General features: G+C 37.2%; 1 protein-coding gene across 1 annotated transcript in view; it reads right to left on the bottom strand.

Moving 5' to 3' along the window:
* LOC127807690 (WD40 repeat-containing protein HOS15-like) overlaps positions 1 to 17,287 on the bottom strand; it is a 59,350-nt gene extending 42,063 nt beyond the window's left edge. The window contains exon 1 of the mRNA XM_052345727.1: positions 17,053 to 17,287. Within this exon, the coding sequence (XP_052201687.1) occupies positions 17,053 to 17,113 (61 nt within the window). The 5' untranslated portion in view covers positions 17,114 to 17,287. The remainder of the gene's footprint in view (positions 1 to 17,052) is intronic.
* Positions 17,288 to 21,339: the final 4,052 nt, after the last annotated feature.

The following is a 21,339-nucleotide window of genomic DNA, read 5'->3' as shown; positions in this document are numbered from 1 at the left end:
TATCAAAGCTAAGTCCTGGTAACCTAAATCTTAAGGTCCAGGCATGGCCGAAAACCTATCACCCCCAACGATAACCGATGCCTCAGCCACTAGTCCTTCTAACCTTCATTCTCAGTCCAATTTTGCTGCAAACCCTATTGACAACTATTGAGTTGTATATAGAGATAGTTAGTATGATGTCATGGCTTATGTCATGAGGTAGCATGATGTCATGGCTTTTGTTATAATGATGTCATAATAATTGTATATATGTGTGTGTGTGTGTGTGTGTGTGTTCCATCTCTTAGTTTGAAATGGTATAGAGATATTCTTCAAACCATCTCTCTCTCTCTCTCTCTCTCTCTAAATTCTCATATGATATTAGAGCCACCAGTGAGAAAATCATAAGCCGCCCGCTGTGTATCCTTCTCCAACGGTCTCCAAACCCTAAACTTCTTCTCCTCACCGCCTTTGTCAAGACCAAATCTCCATTATCCGGCCATCATTTGCCAACACCACTGCCACCATAGTGCTCACCTCCATCAAATCGGCCCAATCCCGGAGAGCCATCGTCATCGTCGCTGCCACGTGCCGCCCATCAGCCCACTTTCAAGCCAACAACTACTCGTGCCCCACCACCGACCTCAAATCGGCCCAATCCTGGAGCCCTGTCATTGCCACCTCTTCCACACACCACCCATTAAATCTGCCAAATCTAAATTGTCGGCATGTGAACACACTTTTCAGCCGTTGCTCCCATTTTTCCCCGCCATCATTGGATCGCCAAACTTAGATCGACCTAGCCCCAAAGCCCCACCACCGCCACGCACCACCAGACAAATCTGCTGGTTGAGACGTTTCTGCCCCAATCTCTCTCCAGTGCTCCAATCGCGACATTGTCACCACCATTAGACTCATCTCCCTAAGTCCATCAAGCTCCTGGTGGCTTCATCGCCATTGGCCGCTGCCCACCGCACGCCTCTATCGCTGCTCCTTCCATCCCGTTTCAAATCTAATTTGCAATCCTCGACATGTCTGACCTCAATCAAATCACTCCTACATGTGGTGAGTTCGTTTCAACATCTACAGCCTCTGTTATCACCTCTAACAAGTTGATAGGGTCTGCTAACTCTCTCTCATGGGCAACCTCTGTCAAGCCGTTGTTCAAGGGGCAGAGACAAGCAGACCATCTCACCACAAAGGCAGAGGATGTTAATCCAGTCAACAAAGCTAGATGGGAACAACTTGATGCTCAGTTGTGTAATATTTTGTGGAATTCCATTGATCGCTCTATTTTGCAGCTATTTCGGCTATTTGAAACCTATTATGAGGTTTGGACAAAAGCCGCTGAATGTTATACCAACGACATTCAACGCCTATACACAGTTGTCCACACTATCAAGAACATCCAACAGGGTCACTCTATGGAATCCTATCTAGGCCAGATGCGTTCTCTCATGCAAGAGTTTAAAGCTCTTCTTCCATACTCTGATTCCAAAGCCACTCATGATTCTCAGCGGGAAAAACTGTTCGTGGTCCTTACGTTATGCGGTCTCAAGCCTGAGTTTGAGCCCATCCGGCATCAGATCTTAATTGGGTCCACTAACACTACTATGAAATATACGTACAAAAGATTACTCAATATGGCTGGCAGTTCTTCTATTGGTACTTCTACAGGTACCCCTCTCGAGGCCTCTACTCTTGTATCTCAGACTTTCGACTGTAATTAAGGCCAGTCCCTTAGCCGCTCTCGCCCTCACTGCAACTTTTGTAAAAAGGAAGGGCATGAGGAAGATAAGTGTTGGAAGAAGCATGGTCGACCAGCTGACCCTCCTGCATCTCAAACATCTTGAGCAGCTCATATTGCCCAGAGTGCCCCTAAGTCCAGCATCAGGCCCTCTAATGGTAACCCTACCAGCTACTAACTATGAGGCTTTCTTGAAGTTCCAAACATCTCAGCCATCTACTGGTCATCCCATGGCTTGTGTTACTCAAAGCCCTTCTATTAGCCATTGGATTTTGGACTTTGGCGCCACCAATCACATGTGTGGTAATAAGGAGCTTTTCTCTACCCTTACACTTTCTGAACATTTACCAACCATCACTCTTGCAGATGGCAGCAAAATGCATATTAAAAGGATAGTTCCTAGTTTATCGTCATTATCCACTTTTAATTGTGAGTCATGTCACCATGGTAAATACGATCGTAGTTCTTTTCATAGTCACGTCCATAATAGGACTGCGGCTCCATTTTCCCTTGTGCACTTTGATGTATGGGGGCCCAGTCGAGTCAACTCTACTCTAGGTTTTTCATACTTTGTTACTTTTATTGATGACTTTTCTCATTGCACTTGGTTGTTTCTCATGAAAACTCAGTCCGAATTGTTTTCCATCTTTCAAACATCTATTGTTGAAATAAAAACACATTTTGGCATTTCTATACGTACTTTTCATAGTGATAATATCCTTGAGTATTTTTCCTCTCAATTTACTACTTTCATGACTGTCAATGGCATCTTACATCAATCTTCCTATCCTTACACACCCCAACAAAATGGTGTTGCTGAGCGTAAAAATCGTCATCTCATTGAAATTGCCCGAACACTACTTTTACATGCCAATCTTCCCACCACATTTTGGGGTAATGCTATTCTTCCTGCTTGTTATCTGATCAATTGCATGTCATCTTTTGTGTTACAAGACCAAATTCCTCATTCTCTTTTGTTCCCTACACAACCACTTTATTCTGTTCCCCTTCGTGTATTTGGATGTATTTGTTTAGTGCATTCTTTTTCACCTGGACAGAATAAACTTGCTGCCAAATCTCTCAAGTGTATCTTTCTAGGCTACTCTCGGTTGCAAAAAGGCTATAAGTGTTACTCGCCTGAGTTGAATCGCTATCTTAAATCTGTTGATGTCACCTTCTTTGAACAGCAATCCTTCTTAGTTGCTCAGCTCGTTTCACAGAGTCTTGACCAGGTATTGCCTATTCCTTTCCCTTCTCTTTCGTTGCCCTCTTCAAGTCCGTCTATCTCCTCCTCTATGAACCCTCCACTACTATCTTCAGGTCCACACTCCATAGATCCTCCAGTTCTTACATATCATCGTCGTCCTCAGCCTATTGTCAGCGCCAACATTCCTCCAAAACAGGACTCTCCTGACTCACACTCTCCGTAAGTGGTTCCTCCTGCCATGAATCCTACACCAGCTAGCCTTCTTATTTCTCCCCGCAAAGGTACACAATCCACTCGTAATCCACACCCTCTTTATAATTTTTTGTGCTATAAGCATCTATCACCTGCTTTTAGTGCCTTTGTTTTGAGTATTTCCTCTGTTTATGTTCCTAAAACCACAGGTGAAGCCTTGTTGCATCTAGGTTGGCGCCAAGCTATGTTCGTTGAGATTGAAGCCTTACACTCAAATGGTACTTGAGATTTGGTGCCTCTACCACAGGAAAGACTCTCATAGGTTGCCGGTGGTTGTTCACTCCAAAAGTGGGCCCCAATGGACAGGTGGATCGTCTTAAGGTCCGCTTAATTGCCAAAGGCTATACACAGATCTATGGGCTGAATTACAGTGATACTTTCTCTCATATTGCTAAAATGACCTCTGTTCACCTATTTCTCTCTGTGACTGCTATGCGTCACTGGCCATTCTATTGGTTGGATATTAGAAACGCCTTCCTCCATGGTGATCTACAGGAGGAGGTTTATATAGAGCAACCACCTGGTTTTGTTGCTCAAGGGGAGTTCATTGTAGTCTACAAAGTCAAGAAGTCTCTCTATGGTCTAAAACAATCTCCACGAGTGTGGTTCGAAAGGTTTAACACTATGGTCCAAGCCTTTGGTCTCACTCGAAGTGAAGTTGATCATTTGATTTTCTATCGACACTCATTTTCTTTATGCATCTACCTTGTTGTTTATGTGAATGATATTGTTATCACAGGGAGTGATCAAGTTGGCATACAACAGCTGAAGGAACATCTATATCAGCACTTTCAGACCAAAGACCTAGGCAGACTCCGATATTTCTTGGGTATTGATCTTACGCAATCAAGAGATGGTATCTCAATTTCTCAGAGGAAATATGCCCTTAACATCTTAGAAGAAACTAGCATGATGAATTGCAAACCGGCTAATACTCCAATGGACCCGAATATCAAACTCTTGTCGAGACAGGGGGAGCCCTTTTAGATCCTAAAAGGTATCGAAGATTGGTAGGCAAGCTGAACTATCTCACCGTCACTCGCCCTGACATTGCTTTTGTTGTAAGTGTAGTTAGTCAGTTCCTTAGTTCTCCATGTGACTCTCACTAGGATGTTGTTATCCAAATTCTAAGATACATCAAAAGAGAATCAGGTAAAGGGCTACTCTATGAGGATAAGGGACACAGATATTTGTTGTTATGTAGATGCAAATTGGGCAAGATCTCCTTCTGATCGTAGGTCAACCTCTGGGTATTGTATTATTATGGGAGGAAATCTAATTTCTTGGAAAAGTAAGAAACAAAATGTAGTAGCTAGATCAAGTGCAGAGGAGCTATGGCTAATGCAACTTGTGAGCTCGTCTAGCTTAGGCAACTCCTGCAGGAACTTAAGTTTTGTGAAGTGTCTCCTATGAAGCTTATTTGTGATAATCAAGCTGCCTTGCACATTGCTTCCAATCCAGTGTTCCATGAACAAACCAAGCATATTGAAATCGATTGTCACTTTATTAGAGAAAAGTTGGTTGAAGGTGTTATTATTACAGAGCTTGTTAACTCCAATGATCAACTTGCAGATGTCTTCACCAAATCTCTAAAGGGTCCTCAGGTAGAATATATTTGTAACAAGCTTGGCACATATGATATCTATACTCTAGCTTGAGGGGGTGTGTTGAGTTGTATATAGAGATAGTTAGCATGATGTCATGACTTATGTCATGAGGTAACATGATGTCATGGCTTATGTTATGATGATGTCATGATAATTGTATATATATGTGTTACATCTCTTAATTTGAAATGATATAAAGATATTCTTCAAACCATCTCTCTCTCCCTCTCTCTAAATTCTCACAACAACCATTCTCTACATATTACTCAACATAAATTGAATGGGAGTAATTTCAAAGAATGGTTTTAATCTGTATTGCTAGTAATCAAAGGGAAGGGAAGAGCTGGATGCTAGACATGAGCTATTCCTACTCCCACCAAACATAGTAGCAAATTATGGCATCTGGGAAGCAGAAAATTCAATTATTATGGCATGGCTTATCAACTCAATGGAGCGGAGGATTGGTAAAACCTATCTCTTCTACGAGGTTGAAAAGGAAATATAGGATGTAGTATAAGAAATTTATTCAAATTTAGAGAATACCTCTCAATGATTTGAAATCAGGTCAACCATTCGTACAACTAGACAAGGTAACCTTAATGTTACAAAATACTATATTGTTTTGACCAAGTTATGGCATGAAATGGATTTATTCTACAATATTTGTTGGAAATGTCCAGTTGATAGTATAAAATAAACTAAAATGTTAGAGAAGGAATGTGTTTTTTATTTTCTCCATGGTCTTAACTCAGATTTAGATGAAGTTTGTGGAAGATTGTTAGGTACTAAACCCTTACCTACACTCAAAGAAGTGTTTGTTGAAGTAAGGAGAGAGGAAAGCAGGCGGAAGGTAATGCTGACCCAACCTACAGACTCAATCTTAGGCCCTCGAAATTTTGCTCTTGCTACTATAAAAAGGGAGGATACTCTGTCAAGGAATCAAGGGAAGGATAAGCAATGGCGTGACCACTATGAGTTTTTTGTCTTGAGTAAGGATGATGTTGGCTTTAGCAGTGAGTGTGTATCATTATCTCAGAGGGTATAGATAGGTGGTGGCCAACTTGTAATTAGAATTTAAGTTGGGAGATAAACCGGTAATGTCCATACCCGGTTATGTAATTGCCTAGGAGTTAATGCCCTAATTTCTATAAATAGGGCAGAGTCCTAGGAGCTTAGTATGCATGATATTCATGAGAAAGCTTAAGAGAAAAGGCTGTGTAATTAGCGATAGCTCTTTGTAATCTTGTATGCTTGTAATCGTGAGCACTAAGGTTGTACTAATCTCGTTCTAATCAATCAAAGAAAGCTACTTTTGAAGGGTTCTAAGGATGGATGTAGGGTTGTCCTAAGGGGCAATCTAAACTAGGATAATTCCTTGTTCTTCTTGCAGTTTGGTTTATGTTTTTGTCAATCTTTCAATTCTATTCTACTGCAATTAAATTCATTCTTCAATTTCCAATCAATCTATAAGTTGGTGCGATAGAGAGAGGTATCATATCCCTCTAAAGAATCTATTCCCAGTGCTCCCAAGATAACACACTATAATAAACCATACCACACAAAAGAAACATGCGAGAAGATTCATGGCAAGCCAACAAATTGGAAGTCACAAAATAAAAGAGAAACAACCCAATCAGCCTATGCTACAGAAGTCTCTACCGAACTTGGAAACAACACAAACCTAAACCTATTAGCAAAGCATATTCAAGCCTTATACAGGTTACTAAATCAAACTACAGGTACAAAACCCTCAAGTCCTACTCCTAAGCCAACAGCTTCAATGGCTCAACAAGGTATTCCTCAATATTCACTGATATCACGAAAACTTCCTAAACATGTTTGGATAGTGAATACTGGTGCATCAGATCATATGTCAAGTTTGGCTCTAAGGAAACTACTTGCCTAAGGTCCTAAGACTAGAGGAAGACAGTCTGTTCAGCATTTTTCTACTGTAGTTGAGGATTTTGTTAGACAATCCTTTGGGCTCAAAACAACCAACATCAAAAATGAGGGGAACATATGTAAACAGAGATTGTGTTCCATCACTAGATTTTCTTGTGGTAACTAGTTGTATGTGTGAACTTCAAACTAATCATCACTTGCAGGTTTCAACTGCCAACTGCAACAGTGAGGGAGTGGTTGATCATGTTCTTAAATGGGAATCCAATCTTGATTGGATAGCTATTGCAGTAGGTGGTTACATTTGGCTTAAACTCAGTAAGGTTACTTCCATTGAAGTTCTGGATCAACTTATGCCTAAAATTGCTGGTGCAAACCTAAAAGCGAAGAGGAAGAGGCCTACAAGGAGAAAGAAAGAAAGAAGAATAAAACAAAGAGAGAAAGATGGGATTAGATGAGAGCAGTGGCCAATCGTTATAAGTTCTTGGGGACAAGAACTCTTTCAAGGAGGGGGGAATTGTCACGACCCCAAGAATCCCTAAGAATAGATTAGTAATATGAATTAAATGTATTTCTCTTTTAGTTGTACTCTTATTTTGTAGTTGTTAGTACCTTCATTGGTAAAGCCTATAAATAGGCTAAGGTAGTTAGAGAATGGGAATGTTTTGAATGATAATTGAATTCAGTCATTTCCCTCTCATCAATTCTCTCTCAATTTCCCGTTGATCTCTCTCTCTCGATCCCACTAATTTCTCTCTAATCTCTCCCTTTCTCGATTTTGTCTACAAGTCTCTCTCATTTATGTCTATTATCTCCTCTTTTTGTCCAATTCTCCCTCCAATCCTTCTGTTCTTGGTCCTAATTCCCTCGGATTCTTCCGAGTTCCAATCCAAACCCTAGGTTAAACTCTAGGTACATGACAGTGGAGTTATTTACATTCAAGACAACCACCTAATAGTATAGTTTGCCAAAAAGTTATCTTCCAAGTTGATTAAAGCTTCAACACATGTAAAAGAATTATATGCCAATATTCAATCTGTTCAGAGATAGAGGCAATATTTGGTGGGAAGGTCTTTCACTATTATCACTGATCATAGGAGTCTTGAGAAGTTGGTGAACCAAGTTATTCAAACTCCCGAGCAACATTACTAGATTAGCAATATGACTACAATATTGTGCACAGGACTAGTGTGAATACTTTGGTGGTTGGAGCAGAAGAAGGCAACATCACCTCCAGGGCCTTACTAATGGCTCTATCTAAGCCCTCTAATAACTTGTTGAAACTTCATCAATCAGATATCAAAAGTAACCTAGGGCTGGTGGAGCTGATTTTAAATATGCAGACGGAAAAGTTACCAATTAGTGAATATTTTAACCATCAAGATATTTTAGCCTACAAGGGTAGGATGAGAGTTTCTTCAAATTCTTCATTGAGCACTGCCATTGTTCAGGAACCACTAAAATGGTGGTGAAACTTCATGTTCCCTAAGTTCATAGTTTCAATCAGGAACCCTGTCTTCTTTAGTAGTTTTGGCATGCTTTGTTCGAGGAAAGTGACACTACTCTCAAGTTTACTTCTTATCATCCCCAACCTAATGGGCAAACTAAAGTGATCAATAGGATCTTGGAGATCTCAGAGCTTATGTTTAAGAGACTCCAAATCCGTGGGTTCAATTTTTCCCCTGGGAAGAATTGATGCAATAATTCCTTCCACTCCTCTATTAGTATGGCTCCATTTCAAACGCTTTAAGATAGGCATCCTCCTTGTTTACCATATTACATAGCTCATCATTCTCAAGTAGAGGCTATGGACCAAAATCTTCAACAGAAAGCTCACCTTAAAGAACTTAAGTTAAATCTTCGAAAAGGAACAGATCAGAATGGAGATTCAACAAGATAACATAGGAGGATTAGGTATGGGTGAAGTTGCAACCTTTTAGGCAGCACTCTGTGGCTATCGTTAAGTCCAAAGTAGTAAGGGCTTTATCAAATTTTGAAGGTAATTAGGGCCACTACTTATAAGTTCGACTTGCATGGGGCTTCTAAGATTCATCTTGTTTTTTTACGATTCCTTGTTGAAGCCAATGAAGGGTCCTGTATAGTTGTTCTAAGACTCATCTTGCTTCTCAAATGATGTTGAAAGGGAAGCAAGAGAGGAGATGGGTACTTTTCAATGGGAGGGGCTTCCTATGGTAGATGTACATGAGAAGACTACTTGTTGTTTATTTCCATATACCCCAACCTAAACCTTGACGATAAGGTCTTTTCTGAAGGGGGAATGATGATCCACAAGTAGGAGGAAGAGATGACAAGGATACCGCACAACCAGGAGTAACAAGGGACAAGGTTACCTCCAAAGGTATTAAAAGGGACAATGCTGATCCAACAGGAAGAGAGACTTTAAGAGGAGGAGAATACCTGTGAAATATCTGGATTGAAGAACAGATTAAAGCTGAGGTAGAGTTTCAATTACTGGCGAGCAAACCTATTGAGTGTAAAGCACGAAGCAGGCATTCTAGTTGTGAATTCAGCTGTAAATGAATAACATAGATGAAGAATGCATAATGGCTGGGAGTTAAAGCTTAAAGCTTGAGTTGAGATCAATTGGATTACAGATATGGCCTTGAGCCTCTTTGCAGCTACTAAGTGCACCACATAAGATGATTGGGGCATTGCCACATGTCATTGGCAGTTAAAGAAGTTGTAGAGTTAGCTGGCAGTTGGGTTACTTCAATGTCCACTGAAAGTTGTATAAAAGGATATTTACACTGTCTATATTATTTTTCTCCCTATTATCCTTCATTTCCTTCCACGCATTCTTCTTCACTGAGGAGAGTTTATCATTGGCTCTTCAACCAGTGAACACCTTGAAAAAAGCAACCTTACGATTGCCACCCAGACTGACCCTCATCTCCCACTCTTACATGAAATGATGAATATTAAATGAAGCAAATAATAAATAACCCAAGCATAAGACCGTGATTATTTCTTGTACAATACCACAATAAAGCTGCAAGCAGATGATTCATCTTCTCTCATGTTGAGCGAAATTGGTCAACATATTGTGTATTTTGATGTTTAACAAAACATAATTTTAGTAAAACTATTTTTGATATAGTTAAATCCTCTAATGGAATTTTGATATGTCTTATGTTGAAAAATATATTTTAAGTATTATAATATTTTGTGTATCAAAATGATTCAAGAAATGTTATTCTTCTAAGTCTGGAAGATTAGTGCATCATAAGGGGACATATAAGAAAATATTTTTATTTTGAAAACTATCTCCCGGTATTTTGATAACTAATATCCATTGTTGTTAAAATAATTTTTAATGAATTTTTCAAGAAATAAAAAGTATATATTTTGGGGGTGGTAAAATCATCAAATCCCGAATTTGTTCTAAAACCAAAATTATATTTTCTTATTGTTTTGAATTTTGATTTTCTAGATATTTTTATTGAATCCAAATGGGGGATACTTTCTTATTTATATTTATGTATTAAAGTAAATGTCCACATTTTCTTTAATTTATATTTTACCTTCCATTTACTTAAACTAAATAAATGTAAATATGTTCTAATATATTCATGCTATGGATTGTATTTTCAAGCAATTACTATATGTAAAAAATTTATTTTCTGTAAAATTTGGCTTCAGAAGTCAACTCTGGGTTCAATGGACCCTTAAGCTGAAGTCGACTCTTATAAAGCTAGAGTCGACCTAGCCGAGAGCATGTTATGTAGAGTCGACCTGGCAGCATTGGTGTATTTCAAAGAGTCGACTCTAGCAGTAGAGAAGTTGACTCTTGTATAACTAGAGTCGGCTCTCACTTAAAATGGAAGTCGACTCCTGTTTCAAGAAAGTCTACTCCTCGGGTCCAACGGTCGGATTTTTCTAGCCGTTACAGATTCGTTGGAAGCTCAAATATATATATCAAGAAGAGTTTTTTGGAGAAGGCTAATGCTCTATCAAGATCTATCATTCTAAAGCACACCCAGCTCTCAAGCACTCAAAAAAAGCAATCCAAGGCCCAAACGTTAAAGATCAATCCATTGGGGCCCAAGGCAAAGAAGAAGAAGTTTTCTTCTTGTTGGTAATTCTCGTATCATTTGTATATTTGCCTTGTAATATTTGTTCTTGTATTCATATTCATATTAGTCCAAGTTTGCTGAATATAGGATTGTTTATTTGTATTAATTGTGGATTGCAAGTGGCATCCTAGAGCTCGTTGTAATCTAAGTGGGTTGTATTAGTTTCCGGTGTGAGCTAAGGGGAAAACCTCGGTGTGGTGTAAAAGTTTCCTAGGTGAACTTGTTGGAAAACCTAGGTGTGGTTATAGTGGAACCTCAAGTGTCGGGTTGACCTTGAGAGAGTGGACGTAGGTATTGGAGACAACAAACCACTATATATCTTGTGTTAATATTGTGATTGTTAGTGTATTTATATTGCTATCACTCCCAAACAATATATATATTTATAACAAGTATTTTTTTTTGTATAAGAAAAGCTCAAGAGTTTTAAAAGGGAAGAATTCGATTTAATAAGTTTTTTATCACTCAATTCCCCCCTCCCCCCTCTTGAGTGGCCATTGTGTGTCAAGGGACCAACATCTCATTCATTCAAAAGCTACAATGGGGTGCTCCACATAACAAAGTGAGAAGCTTGCTTGTTCTATCATTGAGAGGATTTAAACAAACTAGGACAATTTGTCTTTCTATAACATTAGGCAGTCCAAATCCTTCATAACTGAACTTCTATACATCAAATAAGCAATTATGATCCATCCACACTGATCCATTGCTAATTCAATCTTCTCCAGTCCCATAAATATCACAGTTTCTAATAATTAGCAACAACACAAACACCTGTTTGTTTCTTTGAGAGTAAACCAACTGCAGCATTCCGCTATTTAAGCATTTCTCTACATAGATCAGCCCATGGGTGGTAGACAACTTCCAAAGCCTTTGTCTTGTCTTCACTAGTAAAATTCACAAAGAATGTAGCAATCTGAAACTAATACTTGCAGCTACTTTAAGCCTTAGGACGATGGGCACAGGCATCATAACTATATCATCTACCTAACAAATAATATTCCTGCTCAACCCTCAAGGTTAAGATCCTACCAGTTCCCATTTTTTAGTTGTTGCTTCTTTTAGTGTATTGTCACTGTGCAACCATATATCAGAGCTTGTATAAATCTTTCGTCACACATGAACAAATAAATCAAATAGGTAGTTGTCAAAAAACTAAGCAGTTTTTTTTTTTTTTTTTTTTTTTGGCTTTCCATCACAAAGAGCCAAAACAACCACCATCCTCCCCAAGATTGGTATCCAGACTTCCAAGTAGTACACAAGAAATTGCTTAAAAGTGTAAAGAAAGAAACTGGTCGATTGGAACCTTTTCTGCTGTTGGCAACTCTAAAAACTTCTCACCCCTCTTAAGTTATATGGGATAGCACTAAACACTACATCAAGAATTTATGAAAGGAATTGGAGGAAGTCATCTTTGCAAGGAATAAAGTACGGGCAACTACAGATGTCTACCTAAGGTTTGGCATAATATTCACTTTCTACCAAACTATCATTTTACAAAAACATACTTGAACAATATTAAAGCTGCAGAGACATAAGTTCTAGATCCTCATGGAAAAATTCCAAAAAAAATAGTCAGCACACTTCTGAAGGGTAGAGAAAAGTGTTGGCAAAGTTGCAAGTTCAAACAAATTTGTTTGAGGGATTTTAGGTACCAAAAAGTCAATTAGGAGAGAGTTTAGAACCATTTCATATCAAAAGAGGTCATACACCAAAAAGTGGTCTTAGACGCTTGGGAAAATCATAGTTGCCAGGAACATGGTGCGGGGAATGTTAACAACAATAACAACATATCCAGCCTTTATCCCACTATGTGGGGTCGGCTACATTAAATATAAACTTTCATGTATTTCTGTCTTTTATCATATCTTTATTTAGGCTCATAGACTTCATATCAAACTGTAATGTCTCTCCCAAAATCTTCTTGGATCTGCCTCTACCTCTTTTTTTTACTAATTGTTCCATTTCATCAACTCTCCTCATAGGAGCATCTCTTGGTCTTCTTCTTACATGACCAAACCATCTTAGTCTAGTCTCTCTTATCTTTTCCCCGATTGGCACTACTCCTACCTTATTACGAATAACCTCATTTCTAATTTTATCTTTTCTTGTATGGTCGTACACATTTATCTTAGCACCCCCATCTCCGCTACGCTCGTCTTTTGCTCATGCTAGTATTTGACTGCCCAACATTCTGAGCCATACAACAAAACTGGTCTTATAGTTGTCATATAGAATTTTCCTTTCAGTTTTAATGAGATTTTACCATCACATAATACCCCCGATGCATTTCTCCATTTCAGCCAACCTGCCTTAATTCTATACGTGACATCCTTGTGAATTTCTCCATCTTTTTGAATCACTGATCCCAAATATCGAAAATGGTCTTTTCTTTGTATGATTTGATCTTCTAATTTTATTATAACATCATTCACTCTTGCATTCTTACTAAATTTACGTTCCATATATTCTGTTTTCCTTCTACTTAATTTAAATCCCTTAAATTCTAAATTGTTTCTTTACAACTCAAGCTTAGTGTTCACTCCCTCTTTTGTTTCATCCACCAACACAATGTCATCTGCAAATAGCATACACCATGACACCTATGTCTGAATGTATTTAGTGAATTCATCTATTACTAAAGCAAATAAGTATGGACTTAGTGCAGAACCTTGATGCAGTTCCATTGTAATTTTAAACGGTTCAGTATCCCCTTCGCATGTTCTGATCCTTATCTCTGCACCGTGATACATGTCCTTAAGGGCTTGTATATAGGCTATTCGGACTTCTTTTTTCTCTAAAACCCTCTATAATACTTCTCTAGAAACCCTATCATATGCCTTTTCTAAATCTATAAACACCATATGCAAGTCCTTCTGATGATCTCGATACCTTTCCATTAGGCACCTTAGTAGGTATATAGCTTCCATTATTGACTTACCAAGCATGAAACCAAACTGATTTTTCGAGACGTCTGTTTCTTTTCTAAGCCTCTACTATATTACTTTCTCCCAGAGTTTCATGGTATGGCTCATTAACTTAATTCCTCTGTAATTTTCACAGTTTTGAACATCTCCTTTGTTCTTGTATATAGGAACCAAAGTACTCTTGCTCCACTCATCTGACATCTTTTTTTATTTAAGAATTGCATTAAATAATTTCGTTAACCAGGAGATGCCCTCTTCTCCGATGTATTTCCATGATTCTATTGGTATATTATCCGATCCCACCGCCTTATGATTTTTCATCTTTTTTAATGCTTGTCTTATTTCTTTTGAACTTATGCGTTGATAAAATGTATAGCTCTCATTTCCTTCAGAGTTACTAAGATGTCCCAACCTAATTCTTGTGTCCCTACCATCATTGAATAATTTTGTGAAATACTCCTTCCATCTCTCTTTAATCGCTCCCTCATTCACTAATACATTTTGGTTTTCATCTTTAATGCATTTCACTTGGTTTAGATACCTTGTTTTTCTTTCTTTTGCTTTAGCTAATTTATATATATCCCTTTCTCCATCTTTTGCATCACATTGTTTATATAGATTCTCATATACTTTTGACCTTACTTTACTAACAGCTCTTTTTGCTGCATTTTTCGCTTCTTTATAATTTTTTAGATTTTCTTCATTGCTGCACTGATATACAACCTTAAAGCAAGTTTTCTTCAATTTTTTAGATTTTCTTCATAACTGCACTGATATACAACCTTAAAGCAAGTTTTCTTCTTTCTAATTTTCAATTGAACCTCTTCATTCCACCACCAAGACTCCTTAAGGTTTGGGGCTCTACCATTTGTCTCTCCAAGGACTACCTTTGTCGTCCTTCTCAAGGCAGTAGCCATTTCCCTCCACATTTGGTTTGCTTGTCCTTCTCCATTCCATTCCCTTCTACCTCTTAATTTTTCTTTGAAGATTAATTGTTTCTCCCCTTTTAAATTCCACCACCTAACTCTTGGATTTTGTTTTATTTGATTATTTCTCTTCCAATTTCTTACTTGGACGTCAAGTACCAAAAGTCTACGTTGAGTAGTCAAACACTCCCCCGGTATCACCTTACAATCCCTACAATTGATCATCTTGTCTCATGAGGAAGTAATCTATTTGGGTGCTTGATGTAACATTTTTATATGTGATTAAGTATTCGTCCCCTTTTTTGAACCTAGTATTAGTTATGATGAACCCAAATGCCATAACAAAATCTAGAATAGACTTACCCTCATTATTAATTTCCTCGAATCCATACCCTCCATGTACCTCTCTATAGCTGCTTTTGTCACTATCCACGTGACCATTTAAGTCACATCCTATAATCACTTTCTCTGCTCTTGGTATCGTATCATTTGTATGACTCTCTCTAGGTCCTCCCAAAATTTTGCTTTTATCTCCTCACCTAACCCCGCTTGTGGTGCATATGTACTAAAGATATTCATAGTCATTATTTCTAGACCAACCTTCACCATAATAATCCTATCCCCTATTCTCTTTACATCCACTACCTCATCTACTAAACTTTTATCCATAATAATCCCCACTCCATTTTTCACTCAATCATTTTCTGTGTACCATATTTTATATCTAGTTTCTAATAAAGTTTTTGCTTTTTTCCCTACCCATCTCGTCTCTTGAAGGCACATAATATTAATTTTTCTCCTAATCATCACATCTACCACTTCCATAGCTTTGTCTGTTAATGTTCATATATTCCATGACCCAATCCTTAATCTATGATTTTGATTTTGGCTTTAACTTTGAATTTGATTTTATTTTTTATTTCGATTTTGTTTTTTATTTTGGTTTTAATTTTGGACTAACTTCTTTACTCGCATCCATCCAAGCAAATGCGAGGACCCTTGTTCATTTGTCACTACATCCGAGCGCCGATATAGCGGCCCTAGCTCATTTGACACTACACGCGGGTAGTGTAGTGCGTCGCTATGAAGGGTTACGCCCCAACGGTTTTTCATGTTATTATGTTAATTTTGTGGTACAAAGAGGGTAGGCTTAATTGATTTGTTAGTTAGGGTTGTGGTACATTTTATAGTTGTATCCAGGTCAAATTAGTTACATTGATATTTTGCTATAATAGAAATCGGTTTGTCTTGTTTCATTTTCAAACCTTTTCTATGTGCATGTACAGCTTATGGAATCAAGAATCCTATGCAAACAAAGTTAAGTTTGAACATAATTCAAAATACAACAGAATATACAAGAAAGTGAGGTAGGCAAGCTTTCTTTTCTTTAATTTTCTTGGAAAATTATTCTGACTTTAAGTTTCTTCCCCTAGTTTTTAATTCTTCATCATCATTAACTGGACCTTATGCTAACCAAGTTAGGGTTGGTAGTTCTCTAGTTTTTAATTGTTTTAAATAAACACATGCACCACCTGCGATCCCTATTCTTGGATTCCAGATTACATTCTTCACAATCCCAAAACATGGTCCGCAACATGTGATCATTCCAGGGGGTAAATGGGAAACCGGTAACTATGGGGAAAATTCAATGAGAAAACTATGTAAAAATAGCATACAAGTCTCAACTCTCAAATGTCTTGATGCCACACCTGGACTTCATCACTCCATCAGCCCCAGATAATCATTTAAAAGTGTTAAGAAGGAAACTGGTTCAATCAGGACCTTTTTCTACATTGTTGACAAGTTTAAAAGCTTCTCATCTCTGTAAATTTCAATGGGATGGCAGTGAATTCAACACTACAAAAAGAGTTTGTAAAAGGGGTTCAAGGAATCCCGCTTTAGAACCCCCCTCCCCCCCACCCCCACCCAAAAAAAAAACTTGTACTTCTTTTAGCTCAATTGGCAAGTGTAAGAATAAAACCAGAAACATCTCATTTCTTGATGCCACGCTTGCAGTTAACCACTATACAGTTTCTTTTCTTTTTCTTTAACATCCAAATCAATTCAACTTAGTAACGGCCGTAATTAGGGAATCGGCAGTCATTAGTAGTGTAATTCGCAAATATTCTTAATGCTCTGACTTCATTCATATGTAGCCAATAAAATTACATAAAAAAGGAAATTTCCTTCAGAATCATCTTACTTGAAAGTTGAATCTAACACTAGTTACAAGTAGGTCTCCAAATAAAAGTTCCAATCATCATATAAATTCATATTCTAAGCAATACCTAACTCGATTGTAATGAAATAGGAACTTGAGAACACGATCCCGAGGAAGAAACAGATTTGTAACAGTAACACGAAAACACAATTGCAGGGATGAGGAAGCGGAACCGAAAGCAAAGAGGACAAACCTGATTCGTGAAGGTAACGGAAAATCAGGTAGTTCAGTTCAGCCGAAGTTAACGACACCATCGTACTGGTTCACCTGCATGCGTAGATAATGTGTATATATATGTAAATATGAGAGAGAGAGAGAGAGAGAGAGAGAGGTGATGTTCTGGTGTGGCGTTGGGCTCTTTCTCGCCCGGAGATAGGCACTCCGGGACTGGGGACGATGCCTAAATTACGAAAATGTGCAAATCAGCGGCCGCTTCAACTGGTAGTTGTATTGGGTTGTACTAGGGGTATCACCGGCATTTAGGGTTGCTTGCACCGATGAATGTGTGATTTGATTTTATCTAACAATTTTACCCATTTACTACCCAACCTTCTATATCCACTCTGTATCTCTACCAAAATTAAATATATTTTAATATTTTATATTTTAAAAAGATCATATTTATTTTTAAAATTGTATTTTTTATATTTTAATTTATAGAATAAAATTAAAAAATTAAAGTTTGCTCAATTGTAGAAAATATTTTTTAGTTCTTTCACCTCTAATTTTACAATTAAACAAGCTTTACATTTTATGTTTTAAAACATTATAATATTTATTTTAAAAATAATTGAAAAATATCCTTTTTTAATTTTTTCATAATATAAGATTAAAAAAAATTAAGTTCTCTATTTCTAATGGGAGATTCTATAGTTCAATAGAAATTTATAATCAAAAAATATTTTTTATAATTAAACATGTCCTAAAAAATTATATTTTTATTTCTAATTAGATATTTCATTCAATTATTCAATAATTATTTTTATAAATAAGAAAAATATATAAACAAACCGCGCCAAAGTGTCTACAACTGAAGGTCAAGGCATACTCTAGACCATAAGAAAATCGTCAAATAAAAACATAAACACCCAAATACAAATACTCTTTGATTCAGCCCAACCCAAAATAAATACAAAATAAAACACCAATCAGAACGCATTCAAAGGTAGGGGCGGAGCCATGCCAACTTTTTTTAAAAAATATATATATTTTATATATTAATTTATTACTAAAAACAAAAAAAAATTATATTATAGTTTACTATTAGAAATAAAAATAAATAAATATTAAAGAAAATAAGTATATAATGGTCTAGTAGTAACCATCACAACATTTTTTATAATTTGCACATAATTTTATTTTTTTACAACAATGATGCAAATAAAGCTTAGTATTGATGAAAATTGTGAAGCAAAGAAAGCAATATGAAGGAAATTTATATTGAAAAAAATGAACAAATTGACAAAACAAGTATTGAGCAAATTGATGTTGCACAACTTCTTATAGATCCTAGGCTAAGAACTACAATAATGGATTATAATGTTAATTTTAGAGTTTAAATTAGAAGATCTTATTTGCAAAGAGGTCTGTGTCAGTCTCGAAATCAAGACGATTCATTTTAGCTAAATTCAATGAATTTAGTAATTAGTTAGAATATAGTATAAGCAAAGATGTCAAATTTTGCTTATACTGTTATTTTTTTACAACAAATATTGGGAAACAAGAAGATGGTGATTCATTTATGATAAAAGAATTTAATAATTTTTTTTTTTAAAAAAAAAGATAGACTTTAAGTTCATGTTGGAGATGCTAATAGTGCACACAATTAGTTGGAATATAGTATAAGCAAAGATGTCAAATTTTGCTTATACTATTATTTTTTAAAAACAAATAATGAGGAACAAGGAGATGGTGATTCTTTTATGAAAAAAATGTTCAGTAATTTAAAAAAAAAAAAAAAGACTTTAAGTTCATGTTGGAGATGCTAATAGAGCACACAATTAAGTTTTAAATAACTGTGAAATCTTAATGAATCAAGAGCAAAATATTGAAACAGATTTCTTTAAGCAATTTGAACAAACACTGTGTGATTATCGAATTCATCTGAATGCATCAATTGATTGTGTTTGACTTTTTCTACGGCAAAAATTAGCCTTTTGTGGTCATAACAGGTCTAAAAATTCAAATAATTAAAGTAACTTTCTTAAAAAATCGTAAGGAATAATTGTAAAAAAACATATTTTAATATTATTATTATTTTATTTTTAAAATTATATTTTTTCTATTTAACTTTACCCCCACTGAATCAAAATCCTGGTTCCGCCCCTGTTCAAAGGCAATGAAACGACAAGAGAAGCAAAAAAATTCAAAGAAGACTACAAAGAGAATAACAGCAGCTCTAGGAGCCGAAAAAAAATATCAATGAAAAATATAGGACTGGTTAGCTAGGAGCCGCCATAAATGACGCAAAGCACTACTCTAAAGACATGGTTGGAAGCGAATAGTGGCCAGACGATCCCATACAGCACACTGGATCTGATGCTCTAATTGAGACATAGACCTTTCTTGATCCCTGAAGCATCTGTTATTGCTCTCTCTCCAAATGAAGTACACCAATGCAAGAAGAGTCAGTCAGTTCGCCACCTGCCAAGGATCCTTCCCTCTCCATCTAGACATCGTCCGAGACACTCCAGTCTCCCAGCGACACTAGGGCTATCCGAATTTCTTCGATCTACAAAAGCGCTGCAACACATTACAAGGAAAAAAGGCAATCAAAGAACAAATGCTTGATATTCTTTGCCTCCGCCCTACAAAGGAAACATCTATTCGAAAAAGACAAGTACGAGTTAATACGATCAAGAGTAAATAATCTTTCCTGAACCACCAACCAAAAAATGAACATATGGGCTAGAATACCATAGGAAGACCAGACTAAACGATGCCATGGAACGCGGGGTCGTTGCACCAGAAGAGTCTAATAAACAAAGCAAATAGATAAAACCCCATTCAAGGCAGGGAGCCAACAAAGCTCATCGTGCCACTCGATCCTAAGCAAGGTAGGCATATTGTCCCAAATAAGGTCTAAGGATGGGGCGTGACTCATCTCAAGCCAAACCCATGAACCGTCTGAGATTATATTTGAGACTCTAGCCAAACTAGGAATGCCTAACTAATAGGCCAATTGGCGAGAGAAACGATCTGTGAGCATTCCAAGAGAATGCCACTGATCATGCCATAGGAATACACTCCGACCATTCCTAATCTGCCAACCAAAATTGGATCTAACCAAACACTGAAAAGAAAGCAACATCCCCAGTACCAAGGGTATGCACGCGGTATTAGAAGCAACCAGAAACATTTATCTTTAATACGATAGCTATGGATCCACTTAACCCAGATAGACTGGCTCTCTCCCGATAGCAGACGCCAAATCAGCTTAGCTACAATGGTCTGATTCCAAACATATAAAGGTTTTAGACTCAAACCCCTATGCTCTTTCGGGGCAACAAATCTCTCGCCAAGCTACTTTAGATTTATGATAACCTACTTCATTGTCATTCCAAAGGAAGTTGCGCACCAATTACTCAATGTCCTTAGTCACTCGCTTTGGAAGAATAAATATCGAAGCCCAATACACATAGATGGTAGAGAGCATTGAATGAGCAAGCTGGAGTCGCCCACCAAACGAAAGCAAATGATTAGGCCAAGAGAAAATTTTACTCTTAACCTTATCAATAATAGGCTAGCAATCGCCATAAGAAAGCTTGGTGGACAACAATGAGACCCTTAAGTATCTCATGGGCAACGAGCCCCTTCTAAACCCCGAAACACTAAAAATCTCCTCCTGCAAAGTCTCATCTCTACAAGAGACAAAACAATCACTCTTTAAAGGGTTAGCATGGAAGAGAACTTATCCAAATAGGACTTAAGGATGCTAACTGAATAGGGTCCCTGTTAGTGTAGGTGCTCTAGACCCAATCAGATTGGGCATGTTGTACACTAACAATTGTAATCATATTTATTATTGAATAAGGAGTTATTCAATTTCACAAGAAGTCATTCTATTAGTTTCTTGTTATTATTGTAATAACCGAATGAAACTAGATAGAAGTCCATATGATGTATACTGTGATTAATCTATAAAGATGTGAGATGATGCATCATAGTTTCTAGACATCATTAAACGTCCCAAGTCGTAGCAATGTCAAGAATGAGCATTGACAATTACGGTAAGACTTGTATGTGCTATATTTTTGCTATGTGACAGCAATGGGGGTCTCACACCCATAGGCATGGGGATGCCTAGACAAGTACATAGGTGACCAATGTTGGAGAACATGTCACTAGACATGACTCGCCATGAGAATCCATTTTGGTTATATGTTGATGGTATTCTCAAACGAGATGGGTGTAACTAATCCTTGGACCTGAGGTTGTCACGGTCATCTCATAAGAAGACTGGTATGTTTTGACATAGTTT

The sequence above is a fragment of the Diospyros lotus genome, chromosome 8 (genome assembly GCF_014633365.1).
Source record: "Diospyros lotus cultivar Yz01 chromosome 8, ASM1463336v1, whole genome shotgun sequence".
NCBI classification, from domain to species: Eukaryota; Viridiplantae; Streptophyta; class Magnoliopsida; order Ericales; family Ebenaceae; genus Diospyros; species Diospyros lotus.
Note: the sequence above shows the minus strand (reverse complement) of the source record. Positions and strands in the feature narration are given on the sequence as shown.